The 24301-nt window shown below is 35.2% G+C and overlaps 1 protein-coding gene across 2 annotated transcripts in view; it reads left to right on the forward strand.

Annotated features, from left to right (window-relative positions):
- ATP9B (ATPase phospholipid transporting 9B (putative)) overlaps positions 1 to 24301 on the forward strand; it is a 431234-nt gene that overhangs the window by 13816 nt on the left and 393117 nt on the right. For both annotated transcript variants that reach the window (XM_051970555.1, XM_051970554.1), the window contains exon 2: positions 21709 to 21882. In XM_051970555.1, coding sequence (XP_051826515.1) covers positions 21709 to 21882 — 174 coding nt within the window. The remainder of the gene's footprint in view (positions 1 to 21708; positions 21883 to 24301) is intronic.

Here is a 24301-nt window from a genome sequence, read left to right on the forward strand (position 1 = left end):
GGTAGTACAGAGAGTTGTGAGAATTGGAGTGGGAATCCCCTCAACACGTAGGTCCAACATGAAAGAATTCATGAATCTGAAAAGTCTGAATGGCAGAAGGGAAGTTTTTTGGCACTGGGAAGTCAGCTTTGCTAGGAAGACAGATTTCTGAGTGGCAAGAGGTCCTAGCAGAAGAATAACAAAAGGTTATCACTGAGAACAGGGTCTCTTCACAGAGGGCAGTAATCCTGGCAAGCAGCTTTGCCAAGAAGAGAACTACCTTGGCAAAGCATAATTCCTACTTCGGACTTCTGCAAAGATTTGGAATTAAGAATAGTCCTTTTTATTGGTGGTTTTGGGGAAGGGCTTCCATTAAATGAGATTCCTTCAATGTTGTCACTGTCCCCAGGCCCAGATTTCCAGTTGAATGAGATCTTAAATGATCTCCTGGGAGTAGTCCTGGGCTAATCCACTCAATAGAAATATCAGGTAGAGATCTCCAGCTGAATGAGACCACTTAAGTTAGAGCTAAGTAGGGAATGGTCCTGGGCTAATCTTAATGAAACCACCTTGAAGGGTGGGTCTCTGTCAGGAGAGTTTCTGAGCTCACTCACATGGCTTCCCCCCCAAAATCAGGGAGAACAGTTTCAGGATTCACCCCCATCAATATACCATAACTTACTCAGTCATTTTCCATTTTATGGCTATTCATTCTCTCAGAAAAGAAATGCTATAAATATTTTTGAACATATGAATCCTTTCCCTTTTTCTTTGATAAAATCATAAATTTATAACTGGAAGGGAAATAGGCCATCTGATTTAAGCATCATTTTATTTTATTTATTTTTAATTCTTTTTACAAAGTATTTTATGATTGAATTTATGTATCTTAAGTGTATTTTGGTAAGTTTATTTCCAGATGTTTGTGCATTTATTTATTATTATTATTACATATATATATATAATTATGCATTAACTTATTAATAATAAGTGCCTACTATTGGACTAGATACAAAAATGTTGATTATTGATTTATTCTGAGTGTTATTTTACTGAAGCTATTTTGTCTTGTCTTTCCCTTTTCCCAAGTAGTTAAGATTTTCTAAACAAGCATTCCTCTGTACCTAGGACTGATTTGGTTGTTTTCTAATATTTATGTTTTTAATTTCTTTATTTTATTGCTAAAACTAGTACTTCTAGAACTATTATTATATAAAAAGTGGAGAAAGGGAACATCCTTGCTTTTCTCCAGTTTTTCTTGGGAATGCTTCTATTGTCTTCCCATTGAATGTGATGACAGCATTAGTTACTATGACCACTCTGTTTTCTGTGCTTTTTAGGGTTTTAAGCAATAAATAACTATGGTGCTTCATCAAAACATTTTTTCTTTATCTTTGGGTATGTGAAATGTATTTAAGAAGTGTGATTAATTATGTTAATTGTTTTTCTAATGTTGGAATCATTCCATCCCTTACATTTTGGGTGTAAAATTCACTCTGGGTATAATGAATATATTTGGGGGTATTTATTTATTTATTTTTGGCTGCAGTTTTACTTAGAAGTTTTATATCACTATTTTTTAGTGATATTGTCCTATAATTCTTTTTCTTTAATTTCATTTTCCTTGACTTAGATTTGGGCATTATATTTGTCTAATAAAAGGAGTTTGATACAGTGTTTTAGTCACTGTTTCAGAATTTGTGTGTGTGTGTGTGTGTGTGTGTGCGCGTGCGCGCGCGCGTGTGGCATATAATTATTTGATAGAATTTGTCAAACAATTCTTAGGACTAGGTTCCTCCCTCCTCTCTTGCTGGGGAGTTCTTCATGTTTTGTTCAGTTTTATTTTCTGAGATTAGGTCATATTCTACTTAATATTCTGTTAATTTGAGTGTTTACTTTTTTTAGGTAAGCCATTTCTTTTAATTTCTTGAAAGTGATCATATGTATTAAGTTTTGATAATTTATAATTTTTTTCTTTTGATTTCATTTTTATTTTAGTAATTTGATTTTTTTAATTAAAATATCTAAAGCTATGTTGTAATGCCAGAGAAACTGAGGCAAGATAGCGATTAGAGAGTATTTAATAATTTATTTAAAGGGAGAGAATAACTGGGATCAGGTGGATCCATGATTTGGTCCCAGGGCTGAATGAGATTATTTCCTCCAAGAATCCAGCCAACAATGTGAGTTCTCAATGACATATATACACATGGCTCAGAGTCAGGGTGTAGATTGAGGCGGAGGTGGAGTCAGGGTGCTGAGAGCTGAACAGGACTCTGACAATCCAATTCTGACAGGGTGAGGGGAGGCATGGGGGATGGGATGATATAATGGGGGGAGGAACCCCAGAGATGGGGAGAGGCATCTTGAGAAGATGGTATCTGACATTCCAGTAGCTTCAGATGGGGAGAGGCATTCTGATACTCTAAAACTTAAGAGCTTTTATCTTATCAAATATTCTGATAAAGAGGGAGGGGAGGTTTTGCAGGACTGAGCATTGAGCTAATAATTATTGACTGAAGCAGAGAAACTGAGTCAGGACTGGGTAAGGATAATTAGGGAAACTGAGTCAGGACAATAAGAGAACTATAGCATAACAATATCAATTTTGTAAATCTTTTCAAAGAACCAGTTTTTAGTTGGTTATTTCTGCAGCCTTTTTGTTTTACCTTTTATGTGTATCAATAATTTTCAGTATTTAATATACATACTTTGAGTTTGTTTTATTGATTTTCTAGTTTTTAAGATTGCATACTCTGTTAGTCTTCCTTTTTCTTTTTTTTTTCTATTTTGTTATTGTGGAATTTCAGAGATAATCTTTAAGGACAACTTTAGTTATACCTCAGGAATTTTAATATGTTGCATCATCATTTTTGTTTTTTTACATGTCTATTATTTGGGTCTTTTAAAATTTTATATCATTTGGTAGTATTTTAATTTTTATTACATTGGCAGATTTAACCATAATCAAAAAGTATTTTTTTCCTTTTATGAATATAAATTTTTTGTGTGTGTGACCATAGTTAAATATTGTGTCTTAGCTCATTTCCATTTGCTTTGTTGATTTTTAAAAATTTATTTTGATTGGAATTTTTCTTATCTGTTTTTCATTATATGTAGAATGAGTTGTTTTTTAAGTGCCCACAGTATTATCTGCAAGGAGTAATAATTTTGTTAATTATTTGCTAATGTTTAGTTATAATTTTACTTTTTTTTTTCTTATTGCTAATCTCTTTGTTTTAACTCATGGGAACTTGAGGGTCAAAGTGGTTAAATATGCTTAAATACTGAGGTCAGTTTCTCTGGCATTACAGCAGAAGATGTATTTGAACCTAAATTGTCTTTTTCAAATAAGAATTTGGTGGAAAAGTTTGTTTAAAACCAATAGTGCAAATTATTTTGTTTTCTTGTGCATTTTGATGAAGATTGTTATTCATTTCTATTGATAATGAGCTTAGATGCATTTTTGTTTTAAAGGAACTTGATGATTTCTTTTATTGTAGAAAATGAGCATTATTAAAACCATGTCATGTTTGTCTGCCAAGCTATGAAAAATTATTTTGAACAAGAATTTATAGTTTATTGTAGGGGGACATAAATTTATTTTCTCTTACTGAGTAGTTGTATTGGCTTTTAGAAATTTAGTTGTGTTGTTTGTGCTATATATAATATTTCTGTGTTTATATGTGTATGTCAAGAAAAATGTTTGTTTCTCATGCAAGTGGAAGATAGGTAAAATTGAAACTTAATGTTTCCTTTTAAAATGCATTGTTTAGTCAGAAATGTTAAAACTATCAATATTTAAACAATTTAAAGGTAGGTTAATTAGAACCAAAGTGAATTTAAAATGGTTTATTTCACTTATATTCACTTAAATTATAGTTCCTTAATATAGTACTTGATTTTCTTTTTGAAAGTTGTTAAATCTTATTATTACTAGTTTACCCCAGGCAACCATGTTTTAGTCAAGATTTCTTCAGTTAGTAGTGCTCTTGCTGTGAGTTTTGATGCCTTCTTTGTTCGCAATGTTTTCACTGGCTTTTTTTTTTTTTTAAAGTTTCTAGGTTTCTGGGATTACACTTAATTGCCTGAAACGTTGGTTTTTCTATGAGTGACAAATCAATTAAGTGTGTGTGATACAGTGTAACAAAGAAAGTAAGATTTTTATTCTCATTCTAGCTATTTAAAAAATCCATTATTCATTATCTTATTGTTTTTAAATACTGAGGTAAAATTTTATAACAAAATGGGAAAATTGCTTTTGAAATAGAATAAATTGCTTGCCAGTTCAAAAGGCTGTATTTCTGAAGTCAGGGTTACTAAACAAGATGCTTGTAGGCATTATCTTTACTCAGTGCATTTCATTTTTACCAGTGAACTTGTTACAAATGTGTCTTTTGTTGGGATACAATCAGTGCAAAAACTTTATGAAAAAGTTCACTTTGTATATTGCATATTGTACTTATACTATTATATTACTATTACATATATTACTACAAATACTGCTATGATTAAACATACTACATTGGTAAGTGAAGTTTAGTTGTACTTTTACATTTTTACATATTTACAAATTCAGACTTGATTGTATTAAATTTAAATGCTTCCTGTAATTGCTACCCAGTAGCCTTCTTTTCATATGTAAGCATGAAGTTAGACCCAAACTTCCAGAGTCTTTTACAAAGATTAAAAGCTAGCTATCCTTTGCTTCCAATTGTTTTTCCTTCTTTCTCTTCAGAACAAATATTGTTTCCCTTTCTGTCATTTTTTCCATATTTGCATATATATTTAATTTTGTTTCAGTCAGTAAAAACCCACCTCTCTAAGTCAATAAGTCAATAAATATTTATCAAGCATCCTATGCCAGGATACTGAGGAGATACTGTTCTATATTTTGGGAAATACAGAAAAGATAATCCCTACCATGAAGAAGCTTATAATTCTGTAGGAGGAAGGCAGGAGCGACATCATGTATCCCAGGGGAGCTGGGTAGGAAATGAAGAAGTCACTGGCCTGGGTGATCTTGAATGAAGACTTTGGGAGGAGTTCTTCATGTGGTCCTTTTATCAGAAGGTCCTAGGGCCGAGGGTACTGATGGAGATTGAGCCCCAAGACTATTGCAGTCTTGTAGGATGATGAAGTTCCTGAGGACAGAATGGAGAGGTCCAAAGAAATACATCTGAGTTGGGAATGAAGAGATTATTGGTATGAATGTCCCCTCTCCTCCTCTTCATCAAAGAAAGAATGAAAGGATGACACTCCTTATATATAAACATGTACGGTGAAGCAAAGCTACTTCTTTAGCTATGTCTTTTTTAAAAGTATATTCTTTTTCGTCTTTAAAATAAAAATATGTATGATTCTCTTTGGGAGAGAGAGCAGGTTTCTCGGGGAGGTTTTCTTGGAGTCAGCCTTAGTTTCAGTTAAGAGTAAATAATCACCCAAAACTCAGCCAGGTGATAAAAGTTCAGATCTTTTATTGTCTCTAATATAGCCCAGTTAGCTTAAAGGCCTATCTCTCTGCTTGGTTCCAAGAGCTCTTGCCGCTTTGTCCTTTGCTTCTGCCTCTGCTTTCTTCAGCCTCCAGAGCCAGCACTAAGTTGCATCTGTCTTGCCTCTGAGAGAGCCTTCTCAATCTTCAGCTGAACTCTCTACTTGTAGCTTCTTCCTTTGAAAACTCTTTTGACTGGCCCCTTTGAAGCTCTATTTATTCGAGAGAGAGGAATTGTGGGATGTAAGAGAGAGGGATTATGGGTTTCTCCCATAGTGCTCTTTGGCCCTAAGAGCTTCAAGGGAGGTGTGAATTCACAAAGTTACAAAGTTTACTTTGTGATTCTCCCATATTTGTGAATTCCACTGAGTAAAGGTGTAAACACAAGCATTGTATTAATTAATTCTACTTAGTACCTTGTTTCAGGTTCTGCCCCAAAACATCTTCTTGTAAGATCAGATCAATAATCTATCAACTCTAATGAGTTAGCAGTTTGTAAAGATTCCAGCATCTCCCCCTTTCTTTTGTTTTAGAACATAGGGTGGTCATGACATTCCTGACTTCTCAAGGAGGTGAGAACACTCCAAAAAAGGTGATCACGCCTTCCCTGACCCCTCAGGAAGGGAGATGAAAACACCAAATCAAATTAGCGGGTTTCTGAAGGGGCTCACTTGAAACAGGTACACATAAATCCATCAATATGGGAGGCATTACACATAATTTACATAAGCACATAGCAATACAACACAGGCTAGTAGTAATGTAACAAATAACATGAATCAACCTGAAAATTTATACATGTCCATAAGTCCTAGAAATAGTCCAAAAGGAATCCATTGTCCATTAGTTCACGTGCCAGGAATCCAATAGTTCCTGTAAGCTCTAAAGTACTGCAATAGTCTTATCAACAATTTTTCATCTCAAGGAATCTGATGATTCTTGCTGGTTTTTCAAGAACTAAAACAGTCTCATCTTGTGTTAGGAAATCAGTGATTCCTGAAGATTTTAAAAGTCCTTTTAACAGTCTCATTGTCAGCCATGCTCTTTCAGCGTCAGATGTTTCTAAATCTCCTTTGTTTTGAAGTTTTTCTCTTTTTCTATTTCATCTCAGGAAGTCCAATGATTGTTGCTGGTTTTTCAGGAACTGAAAGCTGAAGATTTTAAAGTTCTTTTGACAGTCTCATTGTCAGGCATCTGGTTCCTTCTCCACCTGTGGAAATATAAGCAGACCCTCTTCCCCAAGCAGTTAACCTATCTAATTCCCTCCTATTTACCACTTTTGGGATTTCTCCTCATCATCTGGTAATTACATTGGAGCTGTTTGCACTGGATACTGCCCAGTTGGGTTAAAAAATCTATATTCTCCCCAACTGTAATCCTGATTGCTTTTCTGTTGGTTGATGACATCAGAGTCCTGAATTTCTAAAGTCTCTCTGGGTGTAACCTCAGCTGCTGTTATCATGCTCTACCTATCCTTTGATTAATACTTTGGAGCTGGGCCCTGCCTCTCATTCCTCTGGGTCAATCTACATTTAGAGGCCCAGTGAAAGCCTTGGGTTACATTTTGGACATGGGGTTTTGGGTTTTCTCTCACCCTGTCTTCTCACTCTATCTCCATTTCTACACTGGATATCTCCTATCAATTTCTGAAAGTCATTTAAGGTGTTTAACTTCTCTGTTTTTGAGGACAGTTTTTGTACTGTAAGCACCTTAGGGTATACTTCCTATCCTAAATATTGAAAAGGAGTATGTTTTTGAATTTTTTCTGGAGCTACGTGCAATTTGTAGTTCCTTAGTGTTTCTATGGTCTTTTGTAGATGTGCTTCTAACATTTGTTCCTCAGGTGCCCATCCCAATATATCATCCATGTAATGTAATAACATTACTTTTGGAAATGCTTTTCTTACTGGAGTAAGAGCAGCAACAACAACATACATTTGACACGTAGTAGGGCTGTTTTTCATTCCCTGTGGCAAAACTGTCCATTCATATCTTTTATAGGGCTCAGCTAAGTTAGCGCTGGGCACTGAAAAGGCAAATCTTTTCATATCCTCCTTATCTAGAGGGATAGAATAGAAACAATCCTTACTGTCTATAATCCAAAGAGGCCATTCTCTAGGCAACTAAGTAGGAAATGGAAGTTCAGGCTGAAGAGTACCCATAGTTCCATCTGTTCATTTACCTTTCTTAAATCAGTTAACATCCTCTATTTTCCAGATTTCTTTTTTACAACAAATACTGGGGAATTCCAAGGACTTGGAGAAGGTTGTAAGTGTCTTTGGTTAAGTTGCTCCTGTGTTATATCTTATAGGGCCTGAATTTTATTTCTACCTAAGGGCCACTGTTCTACCCACACTAGTGTATCAGTTTTCCATTGGATAGAAACAGATGAAAGTGTTGGCAGGCCTTCTACAACAGCCCTGCCTAAAAAAACCGAAGTACTCATTTTTAACCCTAATTGTTGTAAAATGTCTTTTTCCCACAGATTGATGGGTATTTTTTCAACTATAAAAGGAGTAAAGACTCCTGTTTCTCCTTGCCTTCAAAAGTCCATCTTAAAAGGGATAGCATTAACTTCAACTGCTATTGATCCTCTTACGCCAGACATGTAGGTGTCTTTAATCTTTGGCCAGTGACTGGGCCAGTTGGCACCTCTAATGACTGTACGATCTGCACCAGTGTCTACCAGTCTTTCTAATGGTATGCCATTTATGTAGATAGTGAGCATAGGTTGGTCATCTGTTACAGCTGCTGTCCAGTATATTCCTGGATTTTGTGTCTTGGAGTCAGAAACTGGGCGACTATCACCAGGTTGCTTATTAGGAGTCCGTATTAGTAAACCTGATACTACTACTACACCTGGGTAATAAGTCACACATGTCTATCTGTATTAGTAACTGGGATATTATCTACACATTCCCCAGTTTCCCACGTCAGTGTATGGATGGACACTGTTTTGTATGTACTCTCAGGGGGTGAAATGGTCAAGCCTACTCTGCCTGGAGGCAAGGGATCCATAGGCTGGAGAACAGATTTCACTTCTCCAGAGAGAATCTCAATTGTCACAGCTGCATACAATTCTATTCTCCCCAATTGTAATTCCTTTCTCCCATCAGCTTGCTTCCTAGCTGATTGATTGTGTAGTCCCCTTTTTGCATTATATGGTTTTCTGGCTGATTGGTCATGTCTGGGTACTGGACTTCTAGGCATTCTCTGGGTATAGCATCAGCTGCCATCATGCCCCAAGTATTTTTTGCCCTGAAAGTGGGCCCCTCATCCCATTTCCCTGAATCAGTCTACATTCTGAGGCCCAATGGAAGCTTCTGTTGCATTTTGGACATGGGGTTTTGGGTCTTGTTCTCCCACCCTGTTTTCTCACTGTATGCCAACATTGAGCTTTCAGATGCCCTACTTTACCATATTGAAAGCATTGATGAGTCTCTCTGGAAGTCCTTTGCCAGAAGGGACCTTGTCTTTCCATGTTGGGATCTTGGGAAGTCTGCATCATAGCCTGGCTGTAAAAGGCATTTGTGCCCACTGTGGCACAGTGTCTTATAATCTCATCTAAAGGAGCATCCTTGCGCAGTCCTAGTATAATTCTTCTACAAACCTCATTAGCATTTTCTTTAGCAAGTTGCCTTATCAAAATGTCTTACTGCATTTTCCCTGTTTGTTCTTGTGATAGCTGTCTGCAAACATCCCACAAAATCAGCAAAGAGTTCATTTGGCCTTTGTGGTTATTTTTGTGAAGGCTTCACTCTTGTTTTTATTGTGGAAGGAAGCCTATGCTTTGATAGCAGCAGCAGCAATTTGCTTATATCCTGCTATGGAGTAATTAATCTGTACTGAGATGTCTACGTAAGCATCTACACTTGTTAATTGGTCACAGGTGATTGAAGTATTAACTTCACTTTGAGTATTTTGTTGGGCTTGTATCCTACAGAGCTCACTATATTCAGAAAGCCACAACAAGTTTTGTCCAGGTTCTAAGCATACCCTTGCTATAGATTTCCAGTCACTAGGGGTTAAGATTTCATAAGCCAAATTCTGTAATAACATCTTAACATAAGCTGATATAGCCCCATGAAGAGTGCAAGCCTTTTTCAGGTCTTTGAGAATTTCTATATCAAAAGGAGCATATCTTCTATTTTCTTGACCTGAAGAGTTGAATCACTGGATACATACCTAGTTTCAGATTATCTAAATTCTGCCCTTCTTCTGTGGCTTTAAGTACTGCCTTTTGCAATCTACTCATAGGAGCGGGTGGTTGCTGGGGGGAGGGGTGCTGGTAGCCTCATTGCTCCTCCCACTACTCCTCCTCCCTCCATCCTGGAAGGTGGAGTTGATAGGGAAGGGTCAATTATCTGTTCTGTAGGCAGGGTTAAAGCTTCCTGGTGAGATGAAAAGTCACCACACCCTTGTGCCTCAATTAAATCTCCATGCCCTGTGACGATATGGTCATTAAACTATTCTTTGTCTTTGTTCTCTTTGTCTTCACACTTCCTCATCTGGCTGTTTTGAAAACTTCTTTTTTCTATAACTTGCAGGATTTTTTAAGGCCAGTTGTATTATGTTTTATATATATATATATAATATTTCTTTGGAAATTGACTTGGAATGATTATCATTATAATATTCACATAGTTGATCTACAAGTTTCCAATTATCTAGTGTAATTTCTTCTTCATTGAAGAACCAAAGGGACGTACATTCTAATGTATCCAGGAATCCATCAATCTGCTCCCAAGTCATAAATAAACCCTGTCTCTTTATCAGTCTGAGTATGCTTCCTGCAGATTTCCTTTGGGGTGGGGCTGGGGTTGGGGGAGAATCTTTTCCCAATATCTGCCCCATTAGAGGTAGGAAAGGTTACTAGTTTAGCCTTTAATAAAGTAAGTTCCCTGTTTGTCTATTAAAATACTCACCCTATTTCCTGGTCATTGGGGACTTCTTCAGTGAAAGTGAGGTCCTTGGTCCCACATTCAGGTGCCAAATGTGATGACCGTGTTAGCACCCTGGACACTTTATAATCAGCCAGAGTCAGGATCAGCACAAGTCCTTGATCTTTATTCCTTGTGGACATGAACGGAATGGCAGTACGAACTGAGTGAGATAGTGACACGAATCCAGCCCGGAGTCATATTGGCTTTGTTGCTCTCCCCTCTAAATCCTCCACCCAATCTCCTATACAACAGATAAAACTTGCACAGAGTAGTGGGCAGGGCCATTCTTTCTCCAAGCATATGCTAATAGAATATTGTCCAATTGATAATTAACCTTAAGTGCTCGGATCTCAGTGCATCAACTCAGTTTTAGCCTATTACATGAAAGGAATTAGGTAATGAAACCAAATAATCACTCTTTGTAGATGGTATGATTGTATACTCAGAGAATCCTAGAGAATCAACTAAAAAACTATTAGAAACAATCCACAAAATTGTGAATACATCCAGCCATTCTGGAGAGCGATTTGGAACTATGCTCAAAAAGTAATTAAACTGCATACCCTTTGATCCAGCAGTATTACTACTGAGCTTATATCCCAAAAAGATTTTAAAGAAGGAATAGGGATGTTATAGAATGTTTATGGCAGCCTTCTTTGTAGTGGCCAGAAACTGGAAACTAAGTGGATGTCTATCAATTGGAGAATGGCTGAATAAATTGTGCTATATGAATATTATGGAATATTATTATTCTGTAAGAAATGACCAGCAGAATGATTTCAGAAAGGCCTGGAGGGACTTACATGAACTGATGGTGAGCGAAATGAGCAGGACCAGGAGATCATTATATACTTCAAGAATAACACTATATGATGATCAATTCTAATGGATGTGGCCCTCTTCAACAATGAGATGAACCAAATCAGTTCCAATAGAGCAGTAATGAATTGAACCAGCTACACCCAGCCAAAGAACTCTGGGAGATGACTATGAACTACTACATAGAATTCCCTATCCCTCTATTTTTGTCCCCCTGCATTTTTCATCTCCTTCAGAGGCTAATTGTACAATATTTTAAAGTCCAATTCTTTTTGTACAGCAAAATGACTCTTTGGACATGTATACGTATATTGTATTTAACTTATACTTTAACATATTTAACATGTATTGGTCAGCCTGCTATCTGGGGAAAGGGGTGGGGGGGAAGGAGGGGAAAAGTTGGAACAAAAGGTTTTGCAACTGTCAACACTGAAGAATTACCCATGCATATATCTTATAAATAAAAAGATATATGTGTATATACATATATATATAAAGAAATACTCCACAACTTTAAAAGTTGCAGGATACAAAATAAATCCACAAAAATCATCAGTATTTTTATACATCACTAACAAAATCCAACAGCAAGAGATACAACAAGAAACTTCTTTTAAAATAAATGTAGATAATGTAAAATATTTGGGATTCTGCCTATCAAGGCAAAGTCAGGAACTATATGAGCACAGTTACAAAACATTTTCCATGCAAAGTCAACTCTAATCAGTTGGAAGAATATCAAGTGCTCTTGGATAGATCAAGCAAATATAATAAAGATGTCAATACTACGTAAACTAATCTGTTTATTTAGTACTATACCAGTCAAATTCCCCAGAAACTATTTTGCTGACTTAGAAAAAATAACAACAAAATTCATCTGGAAGAACAAAACGTCAAGAATTTCAAAGGAATTAATGGAAAAAAAAAAAGATGGCCTAGCTGTACTAGATCTAAAATGATATTATAAAGCAGCAGTCATCAAAATCATTTGATACTGGCTAAGAAATATACTAATTGATCAGTGGGATAGATTAGGTTCACAAGACAAAAATAGTCAATGACTATAGTAATCTAGTGTTTGACAAACCAAAGAACCCAGCTTTGGGGATGAAAAATTCACTATTTGGCAAAAACTATTAGGAAAATTGGAAACTAGTATGGCAGAAACTAAGCATTGACTTACATCCAATATTGTATACCAAAATAAGGTTGAAATGGATTCATGATCTAGACATAAAGAATGATATTATAAACAAATTAGAAGAACATAGGATAGTTTACCTCTCAGATCTGTGGAGAAGGAAGGAATTTATAACCCAAGAAGAACTGGAACTTATAATTGAACACCAAACAGATAATTTTTAATATATTAAGTTAAAAAGTTTTTGTACAAAGAAAACCAATGCAACAAGATTAGAAGGGAAGCAGTAAAAAAGGTTCTGATAAAGGCCTCATTTCTAAAATATATAGAGAATTAACTCAAATTTTTAAGAATTCAAGTCATTCTCCAACTGATAAATGGTTAAAGGATATGAGCAGTTTTCAGATGAAGACATTGAAACTATTTCTAGTCATATGAAATGGTGCTCCAATCACTGTTGATCAGAAATGTAAATTAAGACAAATGTGAGACAACACTGCACACTTCTCAGATTGGCTAAGGTCATAGGAAAAGATATTGATGAATGTTAGAGGGGATGTGGGAAAACTGGAACACTGATACATTATTGGTGGAATTGTAAGGATCCATCCATTCTGGAGAGCACTTTGGAACTATGCTCAAAAAGTTATCAAACTGTGCATACTCTTTGATCCAGCAGTGTTTCTACTGGGCTTATATCCCAAAGAGATCTTAAAGGAGGGAAAGGAACCCACATGTATAAAAATGTTTGTGGCAGTCATTTTTATAATGGCAAGAAACTTGAAACTGAGTGCATGCTCATCAGCTGGAGAATGGCTGAATAAGTTACGGTATCTGAATGTTATGGAATATTATTGTTTTATAAGAAACAATTAGCAGGATGATTTTAGAGAGGCCTGGAGAGATTTACATGAACTGATGCACAGTGAAGTGAACAAAACCAGATCATCTTACATGGCCGCACCAAGGTAAGATGATGGTCAATTCTGATGAATGTGACTCTAACAATGAGGTGATTGAGGCCAGTTCCAGTTATTCAGTGATGAAGAGAGTCACATACACTCGGAGAGAGGACTGTGGGAACTGAGTGTGAATCACAACATAACATTTTCACGCTTTTTTTGATGTTTGCTTGCACTTTGTTTTCTTTCTCAGGTTTTTTTTTTTTTTTTCTTTCTTGATTTAATTTTTCTTATGCAGCAAGATAACTGTATAAATATGTGTACATATATTGGATTTAACATATATTTTAACATATTTAACATGTATTGGACTAGCTGACATGTAGGGGAGGGCATAGGGAGAAGTAGGGGAAAATGTGCAATATAAAGTTTTGCAAGGGTCAGTGTTGAAAAATTGCCCATGCATATGTTTTGTAAATAAAAAGCTTTAATAAAATAAAAATAATAAAATAAAGTAAAATTCAAAATTAAAAAAAAATTTATTCTTTCTTTTGTTCGTTAAAACCTCTTTCTCCCTCTTTCTATCTGTCTCTATCTCAGTATGGCTTTGTCTACATCTCAGACATTCTTGTATATTGTCTCGTTGTTATCATTGTATTTAGTAACTTTATTATTTCTCCTACCTTGGCTACGCTTCCAGGCCAGTAATTATTAGAGGGAGGTTGTGTAGGATCATAAACATCTCAGAGGCTTTCTAATACAAAATCCTTGTTTTACAGATAAGAAAATTGAGGGTCATGGTGCTTAAATGACTTGCAAAAAGACATTTTCTCATCTTCTTTCTAGAATATTATTGTGTGTGTGTATATATATACACCTATATATAGGATATATATATATATATATGTATAATTTCTTTCCTTCCTTTCCTCCCAATTAATTATCATAACTGACAATATTAATAGTACGAATTTACTCATAAAATGGAAAGGGATAACAGAATTCAATAATTTAACATTTATATGAGTTCTTAACATTTAATTGCTTCTTATATCAAAGGACTGGGGTTTAAATGCTGTTTTTTGTAATATTAAAGAAGTCATTTCACCTCTCTGGCCCTCAGTTCTTCAACTATAAGATTTAGGTCATTTTAATTATAATCTGTTAAAATGATTTAATTCTACTTTTCTAGCTCTTATTCCTCTCCCAACCTCCAGTTTTATGTGTCCAACTGCCTTTTAGATATATGAATCTGGATATTCCATAGACATCCTTATGAACTTTGTTGTTATTTTTTCTAGGTCATCAAAATAGTTTTTTGGGAGTCTGATTGGTAAAATGCTAAATAAATAGATTAGTTTAGGTAGTATTGTCATCTTTATTATATTTGCTCGCCCTATCCAAGAGCATTTAATATTTTTCCAGTTGGTTAGATCAGACTTAATTTGTGTAGAAAGTGTTTTGTAGTTTTGCTCATAAAGTTTCTGACTTTCCCTTGGCAGATAGATTCCTAAATATTTTAAACAATCAGTAGTTATTTTAAATGGAATTTCTCTTTCTTTGTAACTCTAACTGTTGGATTTTGTTAGTGATATATAAGAATGCTGATGACTTATGTGGGTTTATTTTGTGTCCTGCAACTTTGCTAAAGGTGTGGATTGTTTCTAATAGCTTTTTAGTAGAATCTCTGAGGTTCTCTAAGTATACGATCATATCATCAGCAAAGAGTGATAATTTGGTTTCCTCATTGCCTATTCTTATTCCTTTAATCTCTTTCTCAGCTCTTATTGCCAAAACTAGCATTTCTAATACAATATTAAATAGTAACGGTGATAGTGGGCAGCCTTATTTCACTCCTGATCTTATTGGGAATGGTTGTAGTTTGTCCCCTTTATATATGAGGTTTACTGCTGGTTTTAAATAGATGCTACTGGTTATTTTAAGGAAAAGTCCATTTATTCCTGTACTCTCAAGTGTTTTTAATAGGAATGGATGTTGGATTTTTATCAAATACTTTTTCTGCATCTATTGAGATGATCATATAGTTTTTGTTCACTTGATTATTAATATGGCCAATTATACTGATAGTTTTCCTAATATTGAACCAGCCCTGCATTCCTGGTATAAATCTTACTTGATCATGATGTATTATTCTGGGCGTGATTTTCTGTAGTCTTTTTGCTAATATCTTATTTAAGATTTTAGCATCAATATTCATTAGGGAGATTGGTCTATAATTTTCTTTCTCTGTTTTCAACTTACCTGGTTTAGGTATCAGTACCATGTCTTGTGTCATAAAAGGAATTTGGTAGGATTCCTTCATTCCCTATTTTTTCAAATAGTTTATAAAGCATTGGAGCTAATTGTTCTTTGAATATTTGGTAGAATTCACATGTAAATCCTTCTGGTCCTGGAGATTTTTTTTTTAGGCAGTTGATTAATTGCTTGTTCTATTTCTTTTTCTGAAATGGGACTATTTAAGCAATTTACATCCTCCTCTGATAATATGGGAAGCCTATATTTTTGGAAGTAGTCATCCATTTTGCTTAGATTATCAAATTTATTGGCATAAAGTTGGGCAAAGTAACCCCTTATTATTTCTTTAATTTTCTCTTCATTAGTGAAAAGTTCTCCCTTTTCATTTTTAAGATTATTAATTTGATTTTTCTCTCTCCTTTTTCTAATTAGATTTACTAAAGGTTTATCAATTTTATTGGTTTTTTCATAAAACCAACTCTTAGTTTTATTTATTAGTTCAATAGTTTTTTTACTTTCTATATTATTAATTTCTCCTTTTAATTTTAGAATTTCAAGTTTAGTAATTGATTGAGGGTTTTTAATTTGGCCTTTTTCTAGCTTTTTAAGTTGAAAGCCCAATTAATTGATCTTCTCTTTCTCTATTTTATTCAAGTAAGCCTCTAAGGATATAAAATTTCCCCTCCCACAAATTTTGGTATGATGTCTCACCGCTGTCATTATCTTGAATGAAATTATTAATTGTGTATATAATTTGTTGTTTCACCCAATCATTCTTTAAGATGAGATTATTTAGTTTCCAATTACTTTTTGGTCTGTTTACCCCTAATTTTGTTTTTTTTTTTATAATTTTTTGTTGAATGTAGTTTTTATTGCATCGTGATCTGAAAAGAAAGCATTTACTATTTCTGCCTTCCTTCATTTAATTTTGAGGTCTTATATGGTCAATTTTTGTATGGGTTCCATGAACTGCTGAGAAAAAAGTATACTCCTTTCTGTCACCATTCAGTTTTCTCCAGAGATCTATCATACCTAATTTTTCTAATATTTTATTTACCTCTTTAATTTCTTTCTTATTTGTTTTTTGATTTGATTTATCTAAATCAGAGAACAAGATTGAGATCTCCCACTATTATAGTTTTGCTGTCTAGTTCTTCTTGCGACTCTCTTAACTTTAGGAAGTTAGATATTATGCCACTTGGAGCATATATGTTTAGTATTGATATTGCTTCATTGCCTATAGTATCCTTTAGCAAGATATAGTTTCCTTCCTTATCTCTTTCAATTAGATGAATTTTTGCTTTTGCTTAATCTGAGATTAGGATGGCTACCTCTGCTTTTTTGACTTTACCTGAAGCATAATAGATTCTACTCCAGCCTTTTGCCTTTCCTCTGTATGTATCTCCCTGTTTTAAATGTGTTTCCTGTAAACAACATATTGTAGGGTTCTGACTTTTGATCCAGTCTGCTATCTGCCTCCTCTTTATGGGAGAGTTCATCCCATTCACACTTATGATTAAAATTACTAATTCTGTATTTCCTGCCATCCTAATATCCCCAGCTTATGCTTTTCTTTTTCTTGCCCTCCTTCCCCCCTTCCCTAGTATTGAACTTATTGGTCCCACTTGCGTCATGCAGCTCTCCCTCTTTAGTATCCCCCACTCCTCCCTTTGAATCCCTTCCCTTTCTTGTACCTTTCTCTTTGTACTTTTTTCCTTTTCCCTTTTCCTCTCCCACTTTTTAATGAGGTGAGAGAAGATTCCCTGTAAAACAAATATGCCAAATTATTTTCTCTTTGAGCCAACTCTGATGAGAATAGGATTCACACAATGTTCCTCACCTTCTCTAAGTTCCCTCAGATATGATAGGTTTCCTTTGCCTCGTTGTTGCATGTAGTTTCCCTCTTTTTATCTCCCCTTTTCCCTTTTTCTGATACTCTCCCCTTTCCATTTCTACTTCCCTTTTTTATATTATATCAGTAAAATCAAATTATACATGTGGTTTTTATGTATATCCACAACATAAATACAGTTCTCAAGAGTTTCTTTTACCTTTTTCTACTTTCTTGAGTCCTGTTGTTGGAGATCAAATTTTTTGTTTGTCTGTTTTTTTCCTTAGAAACAGATGGAATTCCTCTGTTTCATTAAATGTCCATCTTCTTCCATGGAAAAAAATGCTCAGCTTAGCTGAGTAGTTTATTCTTGGTTGCATTCCAAGTTCTTTTGCCTTTCAGAATATCAGATTCCAGGCCCTTTGATCCTTTAATGTTGAGGCAGCCAGGTGATCCTTATTGTGGCACCTCGGTATTTGAAGTATTTTTTCCTGGCTGCTTGTAAAAATTTTTCTTTAGTCTGAAAATTTTGAAATTTGGCCACAATATTCCTTGGAGTCTTTATTTTAGGGTCTTTTTCAGAAGGTGTTCAATGAATTTTTTCAACACCTATTTTACGTTCCGGTTCTATTACTTCTGGGCAGTTCTCTTTGATGATTTCCTGTAAAATAGTATCTAGACTCTTTTTTTCACTATAATTTTTGGGTAGTCCAATGATCCTCAGGTTATCTTTCCTAGATCTATTTTCCAGGTCTGTTGTTTTTCCAAGTAAATATTTGACATTTTTTCCCCCAATCTTTCTTTTTTTGGTTTTGCTTGATTGATTCTTGATGTCTCAATAGTCATTTCTATTCGTTCAGTTCTGTTAGCTTTTTTTTCTTCTTTTTGTATATGTCCAATTGAGTTGTTTTGCTCTATGGATTTTTTTTCCATTTCACTAATTTTTTTTTTTTTTTTAGTGAGTTATTTTTTTTTCCAATTCACAAATTCTGTTTCCCTGCACTCCTTGGGAGTTTTTTACCTTTTCCAATTCACATTTCATTAAATTGTTTTCTTTTTCCACATTACCAATTTTTTCTTTTAGTGAGTTATATGCCTTTTCTGTACTCTCTTGCATAGCTTCTCTTTCCTTTCTCTATTTTTCTTCTAGTTCTCTTTTAAGGTTTTTAATAGTCTCTTCTAGGAGAGCCTTTTGTATTGGGGACCAACAATTGTCTGGAGATTCTCTGCTGTTAGTCTCTTCAGGGTTGAAAAGCTGTTCTCTTTCTTTATAGAAACTATCAATCATCCTTTTGATTTTTTTACTCATTTTTTTTTTAAAGCCTGTAAGGTCTGCCTTCACAGCCAGGAGTTACCAGCTTCCTCTGCAGAGCAGTGATAGGTATATGGACGGGTAGCTGTCCTGCTCGCTGGCTACAAAAAGCAGCAAGGTACTGGAGTGCTCTGGGAAAGAGTTACCTACCAGGAAGTAACTCAGGCATGCAGGGCCAAACTGGGAAAGTGCCCTGCAAAGCACCCCCACTGTGTGAAATAATGACTGCCCTGGGGCTAGATGCTGAGCAGTGTGAGTTTCACCCCAAGCCAAAGCCCGCCCTGGGGCTGTGGGTATTAGCAGTTGAGCAGTGAAGGATTTGCAGGGACCAGAAGTGTCTCTGCCCCAGGAAGCACAGTCTGCCGGGGAAGTTCTATTGCCCCAGGCCGAGCCCTGCACTGTGCCCATTAGAGGCTGCCCAGGCTGTGCCCCCCTGCCGTGCAGATTTGTAACTGCCCCCCCTCAAAAGCCTGAACTGCAGGATGTGGCTGCAGGGCTGCGTTACAATCTGCCTGAGTCACTTCTGGGTTTGAATGGTTACAGCCAGATCTCGTTAGGTTCTGGCATTTTTTAGAGTACCCTCTGTTTTAGGCTTTAATTTCTCTGCCAGTTTACTGCTTTATAGTCAAGGCAGAGCAGTTAGCCTATAGCAGGGTTGTTTCTATAACTTCTTTAGCCACAGAGATCACCCCCGCCCCGGTCTATTCAGGACCCTAGTATCTCGCTGCTTGCTCTAGTCTGTTCCTGGCCCTTTAGGACAAACCTTTCCTGGCGATCTTCCAGATTGACTGTAAGTTGTAGTGCTTTTAATATTCATGAATTTAAGCAGTGAAGAGCTATTTTTGAGGCTGAATTAAATGGTTGGTTATGAGGGGAATGAGAGGACTTAGAAAGTCGCATGTGCCTTCTTCGCCATCTTGGCTCCACGCCCCCTTCCAATGACATCCTAAACTCATGTCAAGCACTGAACTCATAATCTTTTCTCCCCATACCTGTCTGATCCCTAACTTCTGTATCACTACAGAGTATACCACCATTCTATCAGTTAGTAATAATTGCTACTTCAGAACCTCTCATTCTTTCATCTCCTTTATCCAATTAGTTGTCAAGATCTGTTATTTCTAACTTTGTAATGCTCTCTGCCTTTTCTCTTATGACACTGTGGCCACCCTTATGCAGGACCCTAACTACTTTGTAGATATATTGCAATACTCAACTGGTTGATGTGCCTTAATTTCTCTTTCCACTTTAATTCTCCTCTCACCAAATAGATTTTTTTTTTAAAGATAGATCTGATCATAATACCTCCTATTCAATATACCTCCTATTCAAATTGCTTCCATGATCAGATAAAATTCTCTGACTTTTAAAGCTTTTATGATCTGGCATCTTCCTAACTTTCAAGTCTTTTTGTACCTTACTACCTTCCAGATATTCTGTGATCTGAAGATCTTGGCCTCCTTTCTATTTCTTGCAGAAGACACTCCATGTTCCAACTCTGTATCTTTTCAGTGTGTGCTCTCTAACTTTTACTAAACCCCTCATTCCTGAAATGATCTTTCTTTTTATTGCAGCCCTCCAGCTTCTTTGGTATTTTTCCCACCTAAGCTAAAGTCCACCTTTTGTAAGAAGTATTTCTTAATCTTATGCCTTCCCTCTGTTTGTATCTGATTTGTACAGGATTATTTGCATTCTTTCCCTCTTATCAGATGAAGAGCTTTTTGATGACAGAGACTATTTTTTTTTTTTTTTGCCTTTCTTTGTATTCTCAGTGCTTTGTACAGTGCTTGACACAAAGTAGGCACTTAAATAAGTGCTAAGTAACTGCCTAGTTGACTCACTAATCAAGGAGAGGTTGTTTTTGAGGTACTTCCATCTTTAAATATCTTATCTTGTATTCTTAAGTTACTCTGAATGCCTTACTTTAAAAAGAATTTTAAAGAAGGGGTATGTGTGTGCGTGCGTGTATGTCTGTGTGATGTGTAATTATGACACTCATTAAAAATTTATTAAAATAAGGCTACAGAGTAGCATACATTTGGAGTTGGACATTTCATATTTCCTTTACTGAGAAAGAGGTTAATATTTTGAAAAATTTTCTGATGATTTTTGCTAGATGGCCCACAGTCATTTTATGTGTTCATGCTTGGCCAATAGAAACTTTTATTATTATAAATCTAATCTTGAAAATAATAATTTAAATATTAAACAAATCCATTCCTTTTTTCCAATATGCTGATAGAGTTGCTATGTTCATACATCTAATGTTGAAGAATAAGATAATAAACTATTAGTGTTGAATATAATAACTCAATTTTATGTAATACTTTAACATTTGCAATTTTTTTTCTTACAGTAGTATTGTGAGATAGATAGTATAAATAGTATTTATCCCCATTTTACAGAAAATAATATTTAGCCTAAGAAAGGTTAATGGATTTGTTCAGCTTCAAACAAATTTTAAATGTCAAAACCAACACTTGAATACTCTTTATCTTTTGTCTCTAAGTTTCAGCATTTTTTCCAATAATATCATATGTTTCTTCTGGGAAATATGTGGAAGTTGAGGGGTAGCAATTACTTCTTGTCAGGTTGGGCAACAGTAGAAATATCAGGACTACCAAACGTGGAAATACATAGTAAATAATTGTGTTACCCACTAAATTGTTTATGGGGTTATGTGTGAGTAGGGAATTTGATTTTAAAAGTAGCAGAATAAGATCCTATTTTTCTTGTGCAACAAGATAACTGTATAGATATGCATGCATATATTGGATTTAACATATACTTTAACATATTTAATGTGTATTGGACTACCTGCCATCTAGGGGAAGGGTTGGTCAGAAGGAAGGGAAAAGTTGAAACAGAAGGTTTTGCAAGGGTCAGTGTTGAAAGATTACCCATGCATATGTTTTGTAAATAAAAACCTATTAAAAAATTAAAAAGTAGCAGAATAAAGCAAAAGCATGGGTGGCTGTTTTGTATTTTTTTACTAATTTTTTTTTCTTTTTTCTTTTTTTTTTTCTTTAAATAGATATCAACTAGAAGATGAATCCACCCATTTGGATGAAATGCCACTAATGATGTCTGAAGAAGGTTTTGAAAATGATGAAAGTGATTATCATACATTACCAAGAGCCCGAATAACTTACAGAAGAAGAGGGATAGAGTGGTTTGTTTGTGGTGGATGGAAATTCCTATGTACGAGGTTTGTTATTTATCACTACCTCTATTTCTTTACACCTTGGGGTTTAACATAAACAAGTTAAATTTACAAATGCTGATAATTTTTTACTCCTGAAAATCATATTTTGATGAAAAGACAGAGATAATCTTTCATTGATATCATAGAGAACAAGAACAACATTGGCATTACTTGACTGTGCCTAATGTGAGGTAGAAGTGCAAGTAAATTCATTAATTCAATAGAAGCTAGTATACCAGTTTTAAAAGTTAAAAGTAAAATTCGTCATTTTAAATAAAAACAAGGCAGAATTAATTCTGGTCATTATAGTGTCATTTATAAACTTATTTGTTCTTTTTTGTTTCATTAATAACATTCCCATCAGAAAAGCATTGTAAAATTTTAAAGGACCTGTAAATGTCAATGAGATCAAAAGTTAAGGTTGGTTAAATTCTTTCAATAACAATCTCTTCTCTTATTCTACCTCAGAATATAGATCAGCACAAATATATAGTAAATGAATTAAAACAAATTCAGCTCTAGTCTTGTTAAGCAATTGTTTGCTCTAGAAAATGGTATAAGTAGTAGCAATTGTTGCTTTAAAACATAGTAAAAGTTAGTACATTGTTATATAAAGAGTCCTTTGTTGAAAGTGCTCTTTTGTCTACTCTAGAGAATCCAGCTCTTAGATATAGGCAGGGAAGACATTCTAGCATCTGTCATGACTTCAGAAGAAAATATCAATAAATTATAGCGTTATATTCTTTTTGCTATTTAGAGTTTATATTCAGTACCCTTTTTCCTTCTGTGGCTTAATTAGTGCCATTTCATCATAGATGGAACACTAACAGTGGTGGTGCTATTCTTTTTTTTTTGCACTTGAGGAGGATCCAAATAACATCTTTACTTTGGGATCAATGTATAGTATGTCCAGCTATGGGTAATCAGATTATTATGAGTTGAGAAGTACATGAGCATTTGGAATGGAGATGTTTCTAAATTTTCATATCTCACCTTTCTTTTGAGCTACTGAAGTTGTGCTTACTCACAGAGCACACTGCCTTCTTTTATGCAGTTAATGTTATACTAGGTGACTCTGCGCCATATAATCAATTCTCACAATCAATTTCAAAGTTTTTCAGAAAGATCCTGAATGTCCTTGTATTACTTCTGAATTGCATGTGAATGTTTACTTTGTGTGAGTTCTGCATAAAAGAGGCTTTTAGGCAAATGCATGTTTAGCCTGCAGACATCAGTATTGCTTTCTCTGCAGTAGGGTTTGAATGCTTGGCAAGAAAAGGACCTCAATATCTAGTAGTTTATTTTGCCTAGTGATCTTCAGAATCTTCCTAACACAGTTTAGATTGAAGTGGTTCACATTTCTGGTATGACTGTGGGAGACTGTCAGGTTTTATAGGTATATAACAATGAGACTAGGACAGTGACTATTTAGGCCTTCAGTTTGGTAGACAGCCTAATATGTCTTCTCTCTATACTTTCCTCCTGGAGCTTCCCAGAAATTGAGTTAGTTCTGGCAATGTATGTCTCAACTTCATTTTCTTTGTGTACCTGTGGCATACTGCCAAGGTAAATGAACCTATCCACAGCATTTAGAATTTCTCCAGGGGCTGTAACTGATGATTGCACATATGGATGGTATGATCCTGGCTGGTGGAGAAGCTCTGTTTTCTTGGTGTTAATTGTCAGGCCAAAATTAACCTTGCCAACAGAGAATTAATCCATACTCTTTCAATCTTAGGGGCCACATTGAGTGCCTAATCATCTATGGACAAAAAATTGTGTACCAGCTCTCTCTCTACTTTATACTTGGCTTGTAGCCTTTCAAGCTAAATAATTTATCAGCAGTAGCTGACCTTGATGCCATTTTCATTCTCATTAAAGATATCTGACAGCATCACCAAAAACATCATGCTAAAAGTATGAGAGCAAACACATGGCCTTGCTTTACTTCTTTGGAAAAACTTAAAAGCATCATCATCCATTATCCAGAAACCATGCAACTATGTAATCATGAAACTGATTTTCCAGACAACCAAATTTGGCTATATCTTCCCCAAGCTTTTATAAAGATTGACAGTATCAACAACTTTAGTCAGATTGATGAATATTGTATATAGACCTCTGTTCAGCTCCAGGCATTTTTTCTGGAGTTGGGGGGGCAGCAAACACCATAACAACCGTTCCTCAGCATTTCTGAAGCAACACTGGCTCCAGGTAAAGAATCAGCCCTTCAAGGAGAACTCTGGCAAGAATCTTGCTGTTGATGGCTAAGTGAGAGATCTCCTTTTGGTTGTCACAGTACCACCATTTCTTTTTCTTTTATACAGATGAACAGTAGAAGTAACCTTGAATTTTTAAGGGATAACTCTTCTCTTGCCATTTAATCCAGAAGAGTTTAGTGAGCTTTTGTATGATGCCCCCT

Source organism: Antechinus flavipes, chromosome 1 (genome assembly GCF_016432865.1).
Source record: "Antechinus flavipes isolate AdamAnt ecotype Samford, QLD, Australia chromosome 1, AdamAnt_v2, whole genome shotgun sequence".
Taxonomy (NCBI): Eukaryota; Metazoa; Chordata; class Mammalia; order Dasyuromorphia; family Dasyuridae; genus Antechinus; species Antechinus flavipes.